The sequence below is a fragment of the Coffea arabica genome, chromosome 5e (assembly GCF_036785885.1).
Source record: "Coffea arabica cultivar ET-39 chromosome 5e, Coffea Arabica ET-39 HiFi, whole genome shotgun sequence".
Lineage (NCBI taxonomy): Eukaryota > Viridiplantae > Streptophyta > Magnoliopsida > Gentianales > Rubiaceae > Coffea > Coffea arabica.
The window spans coordinates 48,403,461-48,424,166 of NC_092318.1; the positions used below are offsets into that span (position 1 = coordinate 48,403,461).

Here is a 20,706-nt window from a genome sequence, read left to right on the forward strand (position 1 = left end):
AGTTGTTAATTTTATTTTTACTAGGCACGTATAAAATTCATAGCATTAATTTCTTGATACTGCTGCAATTTATTCCTGTCACAATAAGAAGCTAGGGAGGCCACATCTATGGCAAAGGCACTAGAATGGCTTCATAAAGATTAAAGAGCTTCTTCTTGAAGAACGTTTGATGAAGATCCTAACTATATATGCTCAAAACGATAAGCATGGTGTTGACTAGTGTAAATGGATAGATTCAGAGAGTTTCAGCCAATTGGATGCTCTTGTGAGAGATAAGCTAAACAATTTCAACATGATCATAATTAAATGAGGGACAAAGTCAAATCCATGAGTATATAAGGGAAAAGTATATACAGTACAGGAGTTATATTTGTTAACACAAAAACCCCCCTTTAACTTAGTCAGATAATCAAGGTGCTTTATCCATTTGTGACTTGTACCCTATGTCCTAAGTGATTCTTGTCCTTTTGCACCAGCCAAAAGTTGATGAAAAATGATTGGATTGGTAGCTTTTAAATGTGGTTTCGGACATTCGAAAAGTTGCTAATATTTAATCATATGGACAGCAAAACTTAGGGTAAGAGAAAAAAAAATAACGAAAGAAAGATGGCAGGAATTCATTTTCTGCAAGCAGGGATGTGGAATGGGGACTGTGATTGTTGTTGCCAGGGGGATAGTGGAAGAGAAAACAAATATTAGTGGCATCTACGCATATCTTGCCAATGCTAGGTAAACAATTGCAGGAGGGTTGTGATAGTTAAGCTTAATCATAGAGATCTCAAATCCTCAATCTGATTTATAAATTTATGAGTTTTTTAATGAGTAATAAATGTTTTTGAGGCCCTTGATGGATCACTTTCAATCATATAATAAGTAGCAAAGATCCATGCTAGGCATGGATCAATACTTTATCAAAAGGTTTAGTTGGGAAATTATTCATGTATGACACACATACAGTACAACAGATAGAATAAAATTGAAAAAAAGAAAAACAAAGGTGAAGCACCATTCTAAAGATAACAATGATCCATGTGACTATAAGTCATATACAATGTCCCAAACAATTTGGCATTGATGTTTAAGCAACATATTTGCACTACTTTTGGTCTTCTCTTAAAATGGGATGAATTGATAAAGGGAGAAAATAAGTGTAATATGAATTTATAAATGAGAGTGATCTTTACTCAATACGAACTTAGCGGCGCTAGATTTAAATTTGCGTATCTTAAATTTCATCCCTTACCAGCTAAACATAAAAAAGAAAAAAAAAAGTGTAATGTGGTATTACCTATTTGTGCAATTATTGTTCAACCATGCAAATGTTTAAACCAACAAGTATCAAGTTTGTTTGTGCATATCTACCTGCAAAATATTGCTGAGAAATTATCTGACCCAAAAAAAAAAGAAAAAATGAAATCAATATGGGCTAGGCCCAGCCCAGTTACTATTCCCTGTAAGTGGCTCCCAACTTGGATAGGACCACAAAACAAAAAGCAACCTACAATTCTCATCTGTTATCAACGCGCCACCATGGACGCGTTGGTCAACCAAAAATCTTCCCACCCCATTCCTTACTGGACCCATCATCTAACAATCTCAACCGTCAAATTCTCACCCCGTTGTACCGCAGCAGAACTCCCAACCGTTAGATGAGCGTTTAAATATCACGCTCCTCATCAGCGCGTGAAATTCCTCGTCCACTCCCCTCACCCAGCTCTCTCACTGTCCTTCTTGGCTTCTTCTTTCTCAACTCACCCCAGATTTCTTCCCCAGGATCATAGTTAGGAAAGAGTGTGAGGATTCATACTCAAGCTGTGTGTGATAGTGTGTGAAAGAGAGAGATCTCGAGAAAAAGGTATGGCTTCTGTTCCTAATTTAACTTTTGGGAAAACCCCTCAAGGATTTCCCTGTAGTTATTGTTTATGTGTATGTGTAAAAGGGTTTAATTTAACTTTAGCAGTGTAGAGGACCCAAAAATATAGAATTTGGGTTCTTGTGAAATGGGGTTAATTGTATTTTAAGATTGTAGAGAACCAAAGTATAGAAATAGGGTTTCTTGTAAAATTGTGGGCTTTTGTGTTTATGCATGCAGCAGCTAATTTCGAGGTAAAAGATTGAATTTTTCCCGGTGAAGAAAGTGAAGCTTGGGATTTATGTGTGTGAGTTGTGTTTATGCATGTGCTTTTTGTATGTAGATTAGTTGAAAAAGATTAAATTTCTAGGGTTTTGGGAGGTGGATAAATGGCTTCTGGAACAACAGTTGGTGGTGGAGACGGAGAAAAAGAAGGGTCTAAAGAGAAGCAGAGGTGGGCTGAAGAGAGCAAGGTGTATAAAAGGAAGTCTGTCAAAGGGTTAAAGGATAGTAGTGACAAGAACAACAGTTATGGTGCCCAGCTGGGGCAAAGTCAAACTGGGAAACTTGGGAGTGAAGATGGGAATCTGTTGGAAGAACCTGTGTTTGGTGTGGCGTCCGGTGACTCATCGAGTCGTCCACTGGGAGATCGTGAAGTGTCTGGGAGAAATGGGGTGGGGAAAGGTGGGTTTCTGAGGCAAGAAAATAAGGTCACCATCAATTTGGCGATGAAGTCGAAAAGGGAGGCACGGGAGCTGAGGAAAAGGCTCGAGAGCGAGTTGGACGAGATTAGGAGATTGGTGAAAAAGATTGAAGGGCAGGAGGGGAAAAAGAGCAGTAAAGCTGGACGTGGTGTTGATAATGGTGGGAAGTTGAAACGGGTCCATTCCGAGGTGGATTCTGTTGGAACGCCTCGCATTTCCAAGCCTTTGCATCAGTTGAGCGTATCAGTGGTGGAGAACAGCAATGACAATGGGGATAAAGAGAAACGGACGCCCAAGGCAAATAAATTCTACAAGAATACAGACTTTTTGCTTGCAAAGGATAAGTTTCCTTCTGCAGAAGGCAACAAGAAGTCTAAATCTGGTGCTGGGAAGAAAGCTGGAGGGGGTGAATCAGGACATGGGTTTGTTTCAGGGAAGTTTTCTAATCAAATGTTGAAGAATTGTAGCTCTTTGCTTGATCGATTGATGAAGCATAAGCATGGATGGGTGTTCAACAAACCTGTTGATACTGTGAATCTTGGTTTGCACGATTACTTTGACATTATTCAGAATCCAATGGATTTGGGTACTGTAAAAGCTAGGCTTAGCAATAACGGGTATAAATCTCCTAAGGAGTTTGCAGAGGATGTGAGACTTACATTTCAAAATGCTATGACATATAACCCTAAGGGGCAAGATGTTCACGTGATGGCTGAGGAGCTATTAAAGATCTTTGGGGACAAATGGACTGCTATTGAGGCGGAATATATGCATGAGATGATGCATGGCCAGGATTCTGAAGTGGGTTTACCGACTCCTAAATCTAAGAAAGCTCCTCCAGCAGTAATGGAACCTCCTGAAATGAGGACTTTAAGCAGGTCAAAGTTTATTAGCAATCCTGTTGATCCCAAAACCAAAACCATGATTTCTGCTGGTTCAGGGAGAACTGCAGCCCCAAAAAAGCCAAAGGCAAAAGAGCCCAATAAAAGGGAAATGACATACGACGAAAAACAAAAACTTAGCACAAATTTGCAGAGCTTGCCTTCTGAAAAGCTTGAAAATGTTGTGCAGATTATAAGGAAGAGGAACCCTTCTCTGTGCCAAAATGAGGATGAGATTGAAGTTGACATTGACAGTGTTGATACTGAAACTCTTTGGGAGCTGGATAGATTTGTAACAAACTTCAAGAAGAGTCTGAGCAAGAACAAACGAAAAGCTGAGCTTGTCAATCAAGGAAAGGGAGAAGCAGCCCAGAGTGTTCCAGAAAAGGTAAGCTATTGAAATTTCTATTTGATGCCTTTCTGTTGTTAATTTCGGTGGTTATAGGCACTTAGCTTGTGTTTTCTGCAGGACCTTGCCCCAGCTGCAGCAGAAACTCTGAAAGAAAGGAAGATGGGTAAGCTATCTGAGCTCAAGTCTCCTTTGCTCTTGAAATAACGGCAAACTTGGTTTTCAAACATAGTGAAGTTAAATGTGTTTTCTGAACAGAAGCTAAGAAAAGTTATTCATCTCAAACTGAAGTGGAAAAGAAGAGAGATAATGCAAGTCGATCAACTAACTCAAGCAGCTCGAACGCGGACTCGGGATCTTCCTCAGGGGGTATTGCTAATGCTTACTTTGTATTTTCTGTCTGGAGATTCATGATTAGAAACTTATCTCCAAAGTGAAAGAATGTTACTGAATTGTCTTCTCACTTTACATTTTTTGGCAGACTCTGATAGTGGAAGTGCTTCAGATGGATCCGATGCATGACATTGAACTAGGAATTAGAGTTACTTGTCAATGTAAGATAAGTTTCTTTGTGGATTTATTTATTTCTCATTTCATGGATCGTGGAATTGAATCTGCTTTTATTGATTTCTCTTGTTTCCTTGCCCATATTTAATTAATTTTCTGTTATTTATCGAAGTACGAACCTGTTGTTGTTTATGTTAGCCTTTTCTTTAATGTTTCTAATTCTCTTTGTGAATTTTGCATGTTGTTCACATTTATGGTTGCTGGCTTTACTTGAGTTTAACTTAAGAACGCTCATTAAGATCTAGATATGATAGTTAAGCATGTAAAAAGTGCACTTGTAAACAGTAAATGTCTTAATTGCTTTATAATTTCCAATTTACTGGAAGTTTGTAGATCATGAGAAAAGATGATTGTGCTCTTTTGCTCTATTCAGCAATGCATGGTAGTTAAACTTTTTTTTTTTTTTTTTTTCGGAGCATATATTGAGCGCATCGAATTTGTCTATCTACAATTTGAAAGTGGCATTTTCCTATAAAATAATACTGCAGTATCTTGTTTATGCTTTAGAAGCTGCTATTGACACTCCCCAAATGTTGATAATTCTGGAGTGCCTGTAAAGCTGTCAAAGATTGAGGGAAGAGGATGGAGATTTCATTAAATTCTTTGTGAGTGGATATTAACACAAATGTGAGATATGACTGATCAAACAAATTATTGTGACTTGTACAGTTTTTGCTTTAAGAGGAAGTGCTGGTCATTGTTAAACAGTCTGCATGACTTTACGTGTGAAATGACTTTCCTTAACTAGTTAAATGAAAAGGGGGAAAGGTAGGGATATGCAAAACTTAAGCATGAATGCAAGTGTAACAAACTAGAGTTCAGCTAAATATAGATATGTAGGTTTGTGGTATAATGATGGAAGCTTTATTAAATTTACTTCCTTTGTTGGCTCCAACACTGTGGCACTTCTTTTACATTTTTTAAACTGGGAAGTTAGTTATGGAGGCTGTAGAGATCAACATAAGTCCGTTGTTCCTTGAGGTTTATAATGGTCGATCAGCATTTTCGGTATATATCATCTTTCTCTCTTAGTATCTTCCATAAGCGCTCAAAGAATCCCAAACTTTTAATCAACATATACACCATGTGGCTGCAAGCGCTTATTTGAGTGCTCTCCTTTAGCTTTAAGATAGCACGAGCTTGTGAACTAAACCAGTGATCAAGGTTCAGTGATATTTATGAGCATCAGATCTAACAGGTGTAGGAAACACTCTATTATCAAGCTATCAAGCATTCAGCTTTTTCTTATTCTTTCTGTACTAGAGTGTTGGTAAGAACTTGTACCTACTGTTAGGAATTATCTATACTACATTAGTTTCCATGCTTGTAATGCCTACTTTCGCAAAAGTCATCTTAGGTGAAAGTAGTGCAGTTAGAACGTAATACCTGTAGGTCGAGTAATTTGGTCCTCTCTCTCTTTCTCTCACACACACACACACACAAAGCACACAATTTTCTTTTTTATTGTTTCTCTTTCTGTTTTGATTGTCATGGTAATGGCGAATGCCTGAATGTTAATTTGAAGTTTGGCTCGTTTTTGTCTTCAATAATTCCAACAGGATTGTGGCCTGATTGATGCTGCTATTCCTTTTCAGGTCTCATTTTGTTTTAACGAAGAATCGTGCTCAAGTCTAATATTCATGTTTCTACCATCTTGCCTAGATTTATTGTTACAAACCTGTGGCCGAGCTTGACTGCATATCGATCTTCTCTTGAAACAATGGTCTCCATCGACAGTAAGCTGTTTTAGGTGATGGTTTTAGCAACAGATGTTTCTGGACAACCTGGAGAATGATGCAGATGCTTCTTTATTGTACATTGTTGTAGCTTTTGTACATAGCTAACTACTGCTGGCCAGTGTTCTGTGAATTTGTCTGGTGGTTTACAGCAGCGTTGGATAAAATATTTCGCAGTTAAATGCAATTGTATGTATGTATTAGTAATAGTGGTATGCTGTCGTTGACCTAAGAGGCATTCTTTGTGTAAAGTCTTGTTCTTGGTCTTGGATCTTTCTTGATAAGTTAATTTCATATTGCCCTTAGCTTTACTGCTTTTACTATCAATACTCCTATAATAGCTCGTTTCTTGCTAACTCCAATCTAAATTTTGGCGTTCCCTAGATTGAGTGGTACCAAAACTAAGGGTAATCCTTAAAGTTTTGTTCATGATATTCCTGGTTTGCTTCCTTAAACCCCATCTGTCAGTCCCTCATCCCCTCCGTTGTGTGGGAAAAGAATGGAAAGCCCCCAAATCCAGAATGGTGGACGTTGCAACAAGCTATCCTGCGTTTCCACCTTGAATTCTCCAGCTGTTTGTGTCCCTAGAGCTTAGTTTATCGCTGCTCATTATGTGGTATTTGCAATATTATTTACACCTACCATAACACTTAAAACTTCTTTAATTGAAATAAAACTTAGTACCATACCAATTTGTCAAGTAGTAATAATCACGAGTATTGCTAGAAAAAGCGACTTAACATATATAAACATATCTCTTGGTACATAGTATTTCGTATTATAATTCATTACTCAAACTTAGTACGTCATGTTTCATAATCTAAATCATTATTCAACATTCACAAGTATTGTATCAATCGTATTGTATTATCAATCATCATGCAATATATACAATGCATAAACTATGTCATGGGGTGTAATTACGAGAATTAGCTTAGACATGAATATGCCTCCAAGATCGATCTCTGAGTTGCGGCGAGGTGACTTGAATTTCCCCATTTCTTGATTACACCAACCCATGGCTCGCAATTTTTTTGAATTGCTGTTCCTCTTATTCTGCGCGCACCTTGCCGGTTGATCTTCGTCATGGCCCGCAAATTGCATCCTGTAACAGCGCTTGCCCACTATTCCCTCCCAGTACCCTCCTCAGTCCTCACTGCCTTATTTGAAGGAAATGCATCCGCTAAAACATAGAACCATGCTCTCCACTACTTTAAAATGCACATTTTGGTCAAACACTTTCCCAACACACAACCCTTTTAATCCAAGAAAGCCTTTTTCTGCTTCTGCTGTAAAATATCCCAAACAAGAAGAAACGCCTGCACAAATAGTACACTGGTCCGGTCTTAACAACTGGAGAAGTAGCCCTCTTAATCGCAACCGTTTCTGGGGAGCCAATGGCCCACAAACATCCCCGATACAACCATCATTCTCGAATTCTGGAGAAACCGGCGACAGTGGTTCAATTTTATGTTCAATTGACTGGGGCTGTTGCTCTTCTTTAGCAGAGATGGGGGCTGTGGTGCTATCTACAGCTGACCCTCTTCAAAAATCAAAGCTTTCCCACTTGGCTTACTCCAGATGGTGCCAGGAGAGCCTTCCTGTTGGAGTCTGTGAGGCACCCTCTAAGCCTGCTCGTCCCCAGAATCCGCAACTGGTTTGTTTTCTGAGAGTCCTTTTGGCCATTTTGGTTACGGAGACATTAAAAATTTGATCTTTTTGTTGGAGTTTAAGAGTTAATGTGAGGAAAAGCAGATATGTTTGTGTATGATAGTCATGTTCTTGATTGAATTGGTGGGATTGGAGTTGGAGTTTGTGCTTGTGCTTAGATGGTAATCCATGTGTTTGGTGAATTTGGTATGCTGGAGAGTTTAGGAATTGTCTTTATTGAAGCTTAGTTTCCTCGTAGAGAATTGGCAATGTAAATGTTGAAACAAAACAATATTATTATGGGAGCTGCATGAAATGCTCTCGCTGTTAATAATTGACACCACTCTCTTTGGGTTTGTTTTAATTTAGTAACTATACTGTTTATTAGTGTGACAAGCTGAGTACACTGGCTGCTCTTAGGACTGGTTTACTGTATGAAAATGCAGGTATCTCCAAAGGAGATTCCATCCCCAAAACACTCTGGTTTGCCTCTTAATGCATATATGCTGCATAATCTAGCTCACGTGGAGCTAAATGCGATTGATTTGGCTTGGGACACCGTTGTTCGCTTTTCTCCTCATTGTGAGCATCTTGGAGAGGGATTTTTTGCTGACTTTGCTCATGTGGCTGATGATGAAAGTCGACATTTTGCTTGGTGTTTACAGAGATTAGAAGAGCTTGGATTTAGGTTGGTATGGTATTTTTGTTTTTTGTGATAATTGTCTTTGTTCATATAGTGACTAACAGCCTCTATCGTTCTTCTTCTTCTTCTTTTCTTTTTTTTTTTTTCGCCCCGAGCAGCTATGGGGATATGCCAGCTCATAATTTGCTCTGGAGGGAGTGTGATAAAACATCAGATAATGTTGCTGCACGTCTGGCTGCAATTCCACTTGTCCAGGTACTCTGTTGGATGTATCTTTTGCATCTTTAGTATCATTTCAAATTCAGATGCTTATGGGATTATGATTTTCCAAAATTATTTCCGATGTCCATAACAGCTGTACCTGAATGTATTTCTCTTCTTTCAGAGTGTTCTATGAAGAAAGTCTCATACTGGATAATATTAAATGCCAAGACATGTTTAATGCTGCCTAACTGTAAGAAAGTTGTCGGGTTCCTAACACAAAAAGGCTATCTAATATGGTCTTTGTGTCCTTACCAGAGAAGTTTCCCTTCCCCAACAGAAGCCTTAGGTGGCTGTGAAACTAGCTGCATATTATTGCCCTAGGTCCACTCAACTATTAGAAGAGCACTAGGGCCCCTGAAAGAGCTACTATTTAATCCCAAACTGCTCCCGACTCAGCAGTCTGGTAGAGATGAATTGCGATGGAGTAGCAATACCCTACCCTTTTTTTTTTGCGGATTTCTAAATTGACGGTTGAAACAAAAAGAGCAAGCTGATTGACTTAAATAGGACTAGTTCCACATGGCATGATTCCATATTGATTCCAACGAAGAGAAATTTTCCCAGTTAGATATGCAGTTAGGATAACGAATGGTTCACATCTTCTGTTCTGATGTTCTAGGAGGCCAGAGGACTTGATGCTGGGCCTCGGCTTGTGCAGAAAATGGTTGGATTTGGTGATCTTAGGACTTCAAATATTGTGGCTAAGATTGCCGATGAAGAACTTGCGCATGTTGCAGTTGGTCTTTATTGGTTTCTTTCAGTTTGCCAGAAAATGGGCCGTGCGCCTTGCTCTACTTTTAAAGGTCTAACACAGTTACACTTAATTTAAGCAGACCTGTTGCAAGTCTTTCTCTAAATATTGTGTTACTTATGTGGCAGTCTTGCTCAAAGAGTACAATGTGGAGATAAAAGGACCCTTCAATTATTCAGCTCGAGATGAAGTTGGAATTCCTCGAGATTGGTAAGTGTGGGAAAATTTCCCTTCATTGAATCCAATTAACTTAATGGGAAGCAGAACAAATAATTTTACTTGCTGTACAGGTATGATCCTTCATTTTCAAGACAAGGACATGGGAAAGACGGGCTTTCTGAGGTATTTAATTTGAAGCTTCAATCTTTATCAGGAAACTGAAAATGCATCTATTTGAAGCATATGCTATCACCTTTCTAAGTTTGTTAATCGAAACCGCCTGCAGGTTTACGATAGGTTAGCATGCATAATTTCTATGGAACAAGAAAACTCAAAGATGGACGCGTCTCGTGGATGAATCTTACGTTAAGAAGCTGTATATAATCTAACTTCATGAATGTCAAACCTCAAGTGGAACAGCAAAAACTTCCATTGCCCTTCTAACTGGATGGTGATTATCAATCTTCTCTAGGAAAGCTGCCCTGCAAGGTCATTGGTCTGGTTGTGATGAATTAACTTAGCTTCTTAGTGTTTTATAATTCCTGGTCCAGGATTCCCATGATAGCACCAGCACAACTCAAATCAAAGACATCCTTGCAGGTTCCCTTCTCTTGGGGGGTTCTTTTACGTCAGGGATGGAAGATACTTCGGAGCTACAATTCGCTCTATAGTACTCGTGCGATGATATACCTCTTAGCTGAAGTTAGCAATTGATGTGTAAATTTTGTGTGACATAACTATTACTGCTGTTATCTCAACACTTTCATCTCCAGAACAAAAGATGGACAGGAATTATTCCACAAAAAAGTCTTAAGGAAGTGAAAAGGAAAACTTTTCTCTATTTGTTTTTCCAGCAAAGAAGGAAGAGACACCTGAGTGCGTCTACGTCACATTATGCTTGTCAATCTGGAAAGTAAATCTCTTGCTTACGAAGAAATTAGCATCTCGAACCTAATTCTTGATTCACGTGTCCCCCAACAAATCCTCTTCATGAGATTACGTATTGAAAATTGCATTAAACCCATCAATTATCACCACCTGATTGCTTACTATGTTTAGTATAGGATGACACTTTATAGCTACGTGTCCTATTATTCCCATGCTCAAAGAAGAAAAGATAAAGAGAGTTTTCTAGAGGGGACCGACCTTTGGCTTTGGGAGGCATAAATCTCACAAGAATCAAGAATTCAACATCCAAAGAAAAATCCCAGATCATCAAGGACTGAAGAAAACATCACAAAGAAATGTGCTGTGGAGATGGAGATTGTAGGCCTTTGGCCTTCCTATTAAGCCTGCCCTTCGCCTTTCTTGCTCTCCTCGTCTCTCTTGTGGGCATCATCATTTGGATTGTCGGGTACTGACATTTGACTCATTTTCTTCCATTTTTCTTTGCAAATTTCACTGCTGCTGCGTTGTTTTCTTGACTTTATTTTGTCAATCATGTTTTGATTCTCTCCTTTTTTCTCCTCTCCCTTTCTTGAATTTTATTGATTGGTGTAGTATACTGTTGAGCATCATATGCCCATGTTGCCTGTGCGTGACTGTGCTAGTGGAGATGGCCCTGCAATTGATCAAAGCCCCCATCCACGTTATGGAGTGGTTCACCTCTCAGATTCCCTGCTAGATTAATTCTTCTCCCTCTTTTTGTAACTTCTTCTTTTTCACATCTTTGTTAGGAAATTTAAAGTAAATTGTAGACTCTGTTTTATCTTCCTCTGCATCTCTTGTTGTTATTGAATCATTTACTTCATCCTAGTTGCTATTTCTGATCCTTCTATCTCATGCTTATCAATTTCTTTGCTTTTTTGCTGGGGAAAATACTCTTTAAAGTCTCCCCTTTGATTCCTTCCCCCCATGAAGAGAGAGGAGACAACATTTGAAAGTAGAAAGAAGGATTTTCGAATATATGAACTGCACTGAACCTTATGAGATTCTTGAACATAAGAAACCACGCATCAAAGAGGATTACATACAATAGTTAACAGAATTGAACATCTGAACTGCACCCAAATTTCCTTCGCCACAAAACATAACTACATAAGCAAACATGATGAAAAGAAAAAAAACAGCATCATTGGAAGGCCTTTCATACACAACAGCAACATGATAATATATGCGAAGCACTAAATCAATTTCAGTCAAGATTGCCCTTTTTGCTCTTCTTTGTGTGATTCATCTTTATCGAAGGTGTGAGTCTGACCAGGCAGGCCCTGTCCGGTAAGAAGATCTTTCGTCGTTTGACCAATTTCTGCTAAAGTTTCGCCAACTGCATGCAGCACTCCACCGCCCTGTCCTTCTTGTCTCGTTTCTTCTTGGATAAACTCCTTTTCTGTTGGTTTGGCTTCTCCTCCCTCTTCCTCGTATTGATTTTCCTTGGTGATGAATCCACCTTCCTACATATGTTTCAGGGTCAAAAATCAATCACCAAAAGCCAGCCAAAGAGAAAAAAGGCACGGAGTATAACACAATTTCCACAGCTTTTGCAATTTTCTAGGACAATGCAAGATGCAAAATCGCCTAGAAAATACTTTGATACTTGATAGGTGATACCTCAAATGTAAAAATTTGTTTTTTATTAGTGATTCATAAGCACAATTCTTCAGCCAGATATTTGCTTTACCTTTTGTCCTGTGAGCATCATAAATAAGTGGTGCAAACAAATCAATTACTCGTATCTTCATGGTAAAAAATCATAATCAGTCCGATGTGCGAATAATGAAAATTATGACTCACTGATTTACCTTAACTGGAGTTGATTTCTTCTCCTCTAATTCTCTCTGAGCCTCAGCCTTCTTCCTAGCTGCATGCTCGGCAGCACTTTCTTCAGTTGCGACTACAGCATCTTTAGCAGCAGCCAATTTACTCTCAGTATACCCGACAACTGTCTGTCCTGCACCCGCCACCTTATCCTTGGCCACCCCAGCTACATCAGCCATTACTTTAGTACCCTGAGCAGCCTTTTCTGCCGTGTAATGTGCCGCACCCCAGCCAGCCACGGCCGCCATGTCTGTGGCTTCCCCGGCCACCTTTCCCATGTATCCTACTGCAGTTTTGCCGCTTTCCACTGTAATATCCTTAACAACCGCTGTTTGTTCTCCAACATAACCAGCCGCCTTCTTGGTTGCATCCACTGTAGCATCCTTAGCCTGGACCGCCTTTTCCACTGTAACATCCTTGGCCTCTTGACCCTTTTCAACAGCGGCGTCCTTCAAGGCTTTAGCCTTCTCACTAGCAACTTGAGTTCCACTTTCAACACCTTGCTTGACAGATTCCTGGGCTTGGCCTGCCTTTTCTGCAGCATATTGGGATCCAGTTTGAACTCCTTGCTTCGCTGTTTCCTTGGCTTGCCCTGCCTTCTCAGCGGCATACTCAGATGTTGCACCAGGTTTCTGACATGCCGCTTCCTTTGCCTGCCGCGAACGCTCCTCGGCAGCCCTGATGGCCTCCATGGAATTCTGCTGCGCCTGTTGCCTATACTCGGTTATCTCCTCCAAGGAAGGCATTTCTTTCTCTTTACCTTCCTCTTCGCCCTTCTTCCTTTCTATCCCTTCACCCCTTTCTTCATCTGTGCCTCCACCGGCTTTCACAGCCAGAGACTCAAAATGGGTAGCCATTTTTGGGACCCTGTCTTTCTCTGCATCGACTGCTCGCTCATCCGTAACATCTTCCCTTCTCATTTGCTCTGACGACATTGTCAATTCTTGATCAAAAGATGATAGATATCTTTGGAAATTTCTTTTGGAACACAAATGGATTTTATGTAGTAAAAAAATGCAGTACTAGGATGTATCCTATGCAATGTGACTCTGTGTGAGAATTCGAGACATCAGGAAGTTTGGAAAATGGTTATAAAAACTGAGGCCCAGAGGTGATGGCGGTTTCCAAGGAGATCGATGTAAGAAGAGGAAATGACAGGTGGGCAAAGCTCATGCAATGTAGTGGTGTTGTGGGGTGGTGGCCTGTGTGAGTCAGCAATCGAGTCAAGCAAAGATGTACACGTGTTTTTTTTCAGCAGGAATGATACAACGAATCGGCAATGCTTTTTGAAAAATTGTGTGGATAATTGGAATTTAGAAAAATGAAGATGTATATGTAAACATTTCCAAGTTCAAATTTATGTAAATATGACTGCATGAAAATGATTAATTGGGGCAAATATGAATATGGGTCAACATGTATACCAAAACGGACCGAGAAATCGATAGTGCTGTTTTGTTTAATATCACAAAGGAAAGCCCAAGTGCCAGCATTCAGCAGGAACATACTATTGATGATTTCCTACAATTTTTTGGTACAAAAACGTTTGGGATGAATTATTTCGAGTCATCATCATGAGTCACGGCGTACCCCTGTAATCATACATCGTTTTACAGAAATTCTTACAAATTGTTTATTAATACAATTCTTACATCAACAACGGGATGTAAATACACGATCTTTCCTATACGCAGGCAGGCAGCAGAAAAGGTGATTACAGAATTTAGTAAATGTAACTATAAGTATTAGAACCATTTCCAAGTCAAAATCTGGTTTCCACTCACTGACCTGGATCCAACTAGACATGGACGGTGTTTCAATTGTGGTTTAATCAAATCCACTTTGATCCTCCTAGATGCCATGAGGCTTGTTGTCCACTTGTTTCATTGAACTAGCCCAAAGTGCTAATGCGTTTATAATTCAAGTCGCAAAGCAGTTGCCAATCAGCCCGTAGTCTAGTGCTGTAGACTAATGGAAGTCCCCAAAGAGAGACTGGTATTCTTTCGAGGGACTGAAGTAATAATCAGTATGTTGAATTGATGAAATTTGGCAGTTTGAAAATATGCATTTCCAACTGAAGTGCCAAAACAGCTTCAAATTTAAGGTTAACGTTCGAGTACTAAAGAATGACTTGTCAAAGCCCCTGTATTGCAAAACTTCCAGTTTAAAAGGCGATATCGATGAATGGTAGAATTTTAACCACATTAACAGAACAAAAAGATGAAGCAATTCTGACACAAGAGAATGCTATAGTTGCCTGAAATTGGCCTGAAAATAATCCAATAACATTAATAATTCTCAAAAAATGAGAACAACTTCTTAATCAGGCATCCTCTCATGCCAAAAGCCCCCGTAGTCTCCACTTTACAATTGAAACAATCAAACAGTGATCAAATTATTCCCTTGCATTGCACGAGATAAATAGAATAGAGCCAATTTCTACCCTTAAACAATGGACATTTCTTTCTGTTGATGAACTAAGTATCAGTCAGAGTTCATTCCTGCTACCCCTTTTTTCTGTATCTTCCCCATCAACCAAAAAGAGCTGCATAAAGAAGTTCATTCCAAGTATCAGGCAATCCAGGCAGACACCAATGGCTGCAATCCAGGCCACTGTGCTCACTGTAGTATGTTGGATGTGCATCCTTGCGATATTGTGAAAGTGTTGTGATGTCCAATAAATAAACAGGATTCTTGATTCTGCTCAGAACTTTGTTCAGAACTATTGAAGCCAATGGTGTGCCTGCCGGATACCTTGCACCAAAGTATGGCTGTGTCTCGCCAGCACAGGATCTTGACGGTGCATTCCATTCCCTGCCCCTGAATTCAATTGCAAAGATTAACAACCGCTAAGGTTCTGTAGACTAGTTCAAAGGCAAAGTTCTAACGAGTTAATCTTATTTATGTATACTGACAATGTACATACACTGTTAGGTGGTTAGATGCTTGATAATTATATAAAATTTAAATTTAGATTAATTGTTAAGCATCTAACGGGGATATGACAGTGTATATACACTATCATGGTTAGATGCTTGATAATTATATAAAATTTAAATTTAGATTAATTGTTAAGTATCTAACGGCGATACTATATTTACTGTATCAGTGTGTATAAAATTAATTCATTTTTAAACATAACTTCAAAGGGTTAACTCTTGAAGAATAATGTTTCACGAAAAATAGATATTGCAACTTTTTTTTTTCTAATTTGTTCAAGAAAAGACTCTAAACTTTACAACGGGGAGGAAAAAAATAGGTATTGCTACTTGTTAGTGGTGATTTCGTAGTAGCATTTGGACTTGAAAAAAATGGAATGCTAAAATCTTGTCAAACTAAATATATTTAGTTCTTCTACAAACAACCATAATGTTTATCTACGAGCCTTTTGGTTTTGATATATATGCATAATTTGCGTACTTGGATTTTACAATGAAATTGGAGGGAAATTGCAATAAACTAATCTCAAATTAGGTGAGGAATTGGGAACAGAGAAATTGCTTACAAGTAGTGAGTAGGGGAAATTCCTTGGAAGATGACTTTAGTTTTGGAAGGATCGACGTTCCGGTCGACCCATCTGGCCCATGTTGTCATCCCTATGTAGTAAGCAATCAGACGGTTCATATCTTTCTGAACTTTGACGCCATCTTGTATGTAATCCCATCTGCGTTAGATCATAGGGCACTGAAATCAATTAATACAGCCTAAAATATAAATTGACCATAAAAATTTCAATCATAAAAAATTTATGAAATTGGAGAATTTACGGCTGGGATCTTCCAGTATGGGTCCACCAATGCCAAGAGTTGAAAATTAGAAGGTCCATCCCTCTCCATGCATCTCCACCCCTAATGGAGTCCAGCTTTAGAACTACGCCCTCCTTTTCCTTCACCATATCCACCAGGTATGGGGTGCGATATAGTAGTATCCTAACATTATAATCCTAATCAAACCAAAAACAAATCACAATTGTTACCACAAGGCCTCCATTTTTCTTTTTTCTTCTTTTTTTTTTGCTACAAAAGAATATACATGACAACGTCTAAGAGTAATAAAAAGAATCTCAGAATTATTAGTCGAGAAAGTGTAAGTGAAAGATTTCGAGTTCGATTCCTCCACACAGAATAAAATCTACTTGTATGGTTCTAGTAAGTCAACCATCTTTGTTACTTTATCTGAGAAATTTGATTGCTACATTTACCTTAAATTAGATCAACAAAATTGCATACAATAATTCTTTAACATTCCATTGATGTTTAACATATTCCTTTTTTCTTTTTTTTTTTTGGTTCCTTCTATCCAAGAGAGAACACAAACCGTAAAAGGGGAGAGTGTGCAAAAAGAAAGATTGATAGTTGAATCAAATACGTTAAGAATCACTTGACTAATGTTCCTATATTGTTTGGAATGTGGTTTTCTTTAGAAAAATTTTTATGTTTTACGTGAACATTATTTTTTAATCTTTTATTTACGTCACATACATCAAATCCTTACTGAATATTTTTCTATAAAAAAAAACTTTTAAAAATGACAATCGAAATTAAAGTTAAATCTAAAACATCATAGTAACGACTCAAAACGTTTAACTTTTCAAAAAAGAATTCGAAAAATATTTATCTTCCTAAAGATGACACTACTCACACCCATTGCCATTCACGAGTTGTTGAAGATAGGATTCACAATAGGCCAGATGGACACTTAGAAGAAAGCAAATCGCAGACAGGATGGTCCATGGATTAGCTGTTTGGGACTTCTTTTTCCCGATTCCGTATTTCAGTTCGTTTCTACCAACATGCGTCCTTGTCCGGCTGTCCCGTCCCTACTTTCTGTTTTTGCCAACAAGGCAATCACGCCATCACTTTGACCAAAAATCACTCCTAAGTTCCACAAATAAGGGTAGGTGGTCCGATTTTCTTCATCAATACAACATAATTTCTCTTCCTATACTCCTCCTATATCCACTAACTCCCTACCATAGCCTCCATAGGCTCCTCCTCCCCTAAATTAGAATAGAATAGATTATATAAATGTATCGTTGCTGACAAAATATATATATATATATATACTCCTCCTATACACACCTTCATGGACCGATGAATAAAGTCTACCAAGATTGGATAATTTTGTGTTATACATTAAATTTCAACTTCTTCACGGATAACATTTATATACATTGTGAGTGTAAAAAAACTTTTATGCAAGCAGATTTAAAACTTAACACAAATTCAAATTTGAAATTCAAATCATGAATACATGACATATATCTAAAACTGTTAGTATAAAAAAAATCATTACACTATTAATATATAAAAAGTCAACCCTTTCTTTATTAGCAAAATGCTTTATTGGCTTTTTTCAATTACTGTGCGCCCTTAGAGTACAATATAAGCACACCCAAAAGAAGGAAGGGGCCAAATATGAAATTATGACGTCATTCGACCCCACCCCTTTTGTTTTGTCTAGAAAATTTAAATTTTTGCAGATAATATATAATATGAGTGGACCTTTGGTTGTATACGTGCCCTTAAGTTATAGAATAGAAAAACCCTACATTATACTAACTTTCCAAAGTCAAAATTTCATGATAAACCAGATGGTGATGTCAAAATACAAAATTTCTCAAAATTGATAAGATAAAAACTTTGCAGAAAACCCAATGATCGATTTTCTATATTTTAGGATTTGAAACACGAAAAACTTTGGATGCGGAATTATAAAAAAGAGATGTTGTAGCATAAAACTGATTGGACTAGTTCAGAATTTATTAGGAAGCAAGCAAATAAGCCAGAATGCCTCTTTCACCAAATTTAATTCTACCAAAGAAGACAACAAAACCCGAATTAATTAATTGATTAGTCATTTTCCAGCAGTCCTCCTCCCCTCTATAAAAAGACAAAATCATTAATTATTTTAAAAAATAAGCCAAAAGTCCTTCTCTCTTTTTTTTTTTTTTTTTTTTTTGTGGACTACCGCTTCAACTTTATGCATGGTTTCTTCCACAATCATAATGACACCCTCAAATTCTACCTGATTTTTCAATCATGCCTCCCTCAATTACTCCTGAAAGATGGTGCATATTACTACTAGTATTTTTTACCATCACCATTTTCAAAAAGATTCCTGTTCTTTTTTTTTTTTAAAGTCAAAACACTTACAAGACAAATTGGGACAAATTTACAACATGTAATCATTAGCAAGACTTTTAAATTCTTCTCATATCTGCAGTTTAAATTCTTTTCACAGAAGTCTCAAGTGTTGCAGATGCGTTTCTTTGTCCTCTTCTTTACCACAGCTTTCTCCATGTGAAAGAAAAGGCTAAATGCGTTGAAAGTTTCATGGACATGGACCATCAACAACTTTGCAAAAATTGATTCTTTTCTTCCTCAAAACAACTGGCAAATTCACCAAGCACGCCATCACTCCAAAAACTTTCTAACCAAACAAGTATGGAGAAAAACAACTGGCAATTCACCATCGGAATAAAGAAGTCCCAAAAAGTTTGTGTCCCAAAAATTAATGCCCTGATCTATCCAGTCTCAGGAGCATATGGGGTCCCAATATTTCCTTTACCAAACTCGAATTCCATCTTAAAGCGCCTTGACGGCAGTCACATTCGGAAACCAAACATTATCAATTTAAGGAAGAAATCAAGAAAGTGACAATAGCCACGAAGGCGGATGGCAATTGAATTCAAATCAAGTGTTGAAAAATTGCGATGTGAACTATAAAAATATTAGGTGCGACGTGCCCATTATGTGGTAATATTACGTGATGCACTAGTATTAATAAAAATTCATAGCATTAACCTGTCTGAAAAACACTTACGATTATTATTTGATGACAGATGATTAGTTTTAGTGCACCACACGTGAGCTAGCGAGTATGGTCTTAGTAATAGCCTCTCCGTCAATCATACTAGCTTAGCTGAGGACATGGTACAGTACGAGCAGAATGGAGAAGAAAATGGTTGTTTGACGGAGTGCAAGTGACAAAATTTGGGGCAGAAATAACAGAAGGGAAGTGTAGTCATGAACATCTATCACTTCACCTTCCAAAAACCTAGGACAGAGACAGGAGAGAGGTGATGCATGCACCAAATCAAGTCATCATTCAACCAATTCAACAGGAAAGGTTGCTCAAAATCTTGAAAACCTTAGGCGGTGAACCATCAAGAGACAAGACGCGTGAAGAAAGAAACATGGCTGGAGATTAGGACTAAAACTTACCAGAAATGCAATTTCAGAAAGCCCCTCTTTCCTTATCAGACTGTACCTAGCCTTCGGCACCCAAGAGTGAATCATGCAACCCAATGATGCCCACATGTTGAAACTCAATGAATCGCCAACAAACATGATGTTCTTCCCCCTCCATTTCTCCAAGAAATACAGCCCATTAAACCTGCAAAAAAAAAGTAGCAGAGTTGGAACTCCAATCCCAGACCAGAAGAGAATTCAAGAAACCAAAGTTGAGATTGAAGAGTTCTGAGGAGCACTCATGGAGTTTGTACCTTGGGATGTTACATGAAAATGGCTGCCACCTGTATTTGAGGTACAACTTGTCAGGCCTCTTGTAGAGGAGACAGTTGAATTCTGTATCAATGAAGGGACATGATGCATAATCATAAAGGGGATATTGAGCATCATATACCCATTTGCCTCTGAAAATGTTGCAACCAGTGGCTAGCATTGTGGCTCCAATTGAACTAGTGGTACTAATATTGGCAGCATTCAAGAAATTCTCGATTTCATCATCAGCTTTTGCTGTTTGGCATGAACAAAGAAAGAGTAAAAGTACTGAAGGGATGAACAGAAATCTCATCTTGGATTTCTAGCCCAGCAGATTTGTCGGAGCTAAATAACGAGGTTTTGAGGTAAAGTTTGTCGTTAAGAAATGTGTTTCATATACTATATAGTGTACAACATTATATACTAATATTGTGCGAGACTTGTGGACTCTGGTTAGAAAGAGAGAGAGGGAGAGAGAATGATGAGAAAGTATTCCCAGTTGCACATGCCCTTGAAAATTAGATGAACCCCACCTCCCCCAGGCGCCAACAAACAAGTGTCTCTTTTTTTAAATATATATATCCATTTGTGAATTGTGAATTTCTACAAGAAGAATTAAAAAAAAAATTGTGATTAATCTGATCTTGTTTGGGCTATATGCTGGACTTTAGCCTGTGGGGTTGGTAATTTTTTTTTCTTTCTTTTTTTGTTGCATTTGAAATATTTTGAAACCTCATTTGAGTGTTCTTTTTCTTTAAAGAAAAGGATGGCCTTTTTTATAAAGTTCTCTTTGTGTACTTTTCTTGTGTTTGGTAGGTGATTCTAAAACTTTTGGTAAAGGTGGCAATAAACATTATTATTAATTGCATATGCTAAGGTTAATTGTCT

The 20,706-nt window shown here is 38.2% G+C and overlaps 5 protein-coding genes across 14 annotated transcripts; 3 read left to right on the top strand and 2 right to left on the bottom strand.

The window, feature by feature from the left end:
* Positions 1–1,359: 1,359 nt before the first annotated feature.
* LOC113688123 (transcription factor GTE4-like) lies at positions 1,360–6,400 on the top strand. Of its 10 annotated transcripts, none has more exons than XR_011814372.1 (6): positions 1,360–3,825; positions 3,907–3,952; positions 4,045–4,155; positions 4,268–4,340; positions 4,861–4,980; positions 5,949–6,400. XR_011814372.1 is itself a non-coding variant. In XM_072048886.1 (6 exons), the coding sequence occupies exons 2-5, from the start codon at positions 2,242–2,244 to the stop codon at positions 4,306–4,308; spliced, it is 1,782 nt and encodes a 593-aa protein (XP_071904987.1). In that variant the 5' UTR covers positions 1,464–1,855; positions 2,093–2,241; the 3' UTR covers positions 4,309–4,340; positions 5,949–6,400. The 10 variants fall into 10 exon arrangements, 5 of the variants coding, with proteins under 5 accessions (XP_027061599.2, XP_027061600.2, XP_071904987.1 ...); XR_003447872.2 differs by having other exon boundaries at positions 4,861–4,958; XR_003447874.2 differs by having other exon boundaries at positions 4,861–4,958; positions 6,016–6,400.
* Positions 6,401–6,900: 500 nt separating this feature from the next.
* LOC113743242 (uncharacterized) lies at positions 6,901–11,311 on the top strand. The gene is made up of 8 exons (XM_027271204.2): positions 6,901–7,746; positions 8,186–8,427; positions 8,541–8,637; positions 9,266–9,449; positions 9,526–9,607; positions 9,688–9,739; positions 9,843–10,910; positions 11,057–11,311. The coding sequence occupies exons 1-7, from the start codon at positions 7,264–7,266 to the stop codon at positions 9,912–9,914; spliced, it is 1,212 nt and encodes a 403-aa protein (XP_027127005.1). The 5' UTR covers positions 6,901–7,263; the 3' UTR covers positions 9,915–10,910; positions 11,057–11,311.
* LOC113743244 (signaling peptide TAXIMIN 1) lies at positions 10,801–11,311 on the top strand. The gene is made up of 2 exons (XM_027271207.2): positions 10,801–10,910; positions 11,057–11,311. Exons 1-2 carry the CDS (start codon positions 10,801–10,803, stop codon positions 11,178–11,180), a joined length of 234 nt encoding a protein of 77 aa, XP_027127008.1. The 3' UTR covers positions 11,181–11,311.
* A 157-nt stretch (positions 11,312–11,468) lies between these two features.
* LOC113743243 (uncharacterized) lies at positions 11,469–13,468 on the bottom strand. Its single transcript, XM_027271205.2, has 2 exons — positions 12,298–13,468; positions 11,469–11,949 (listed from the first exon to the last, which is right to left on the bottom strand). Exons 1-2 carry the CDS (start codon positions 13,246–13,248, stop codon positions 11,695–11,697), a joined length of 1,206 nt encoding a protein of 401 aa, XP_027127006.1. The 5' UTR covers positions 13,249–13,468; the 3' UTR covers positions 11,469–11,694.
* A 1,090-nt stretch (positions 13,469–14,558) lies between these two features.
* Positions 14,559–20,364, bottom strand: LOC113688030 (protein trichome birefringence-like 39). The gene is made up of 5 exons (XM_027205611.2): positions 19,821–20,364; positions 19,540–19,711; positions 16,081–16,256; positions 15,819–15,977; positions 14,559–15,133 (listed from the first exon to the last, which is right to left on the bottom strand). The coding sequence occupies exons 1-5, from the start codon at positions 20,129–20,131 to the stop codon at positions 14,845–14,847; spliced, it is 1,107 nt and encodes a 368-aa protein (XP_027061412.1). The 5' UTR covers positions 20,132–20,364; the 3' UTR covers positions 14,559–14,844.
* Between the last annotated feature and the right edge of the window lie 342 nt (positions 20,365–20,706).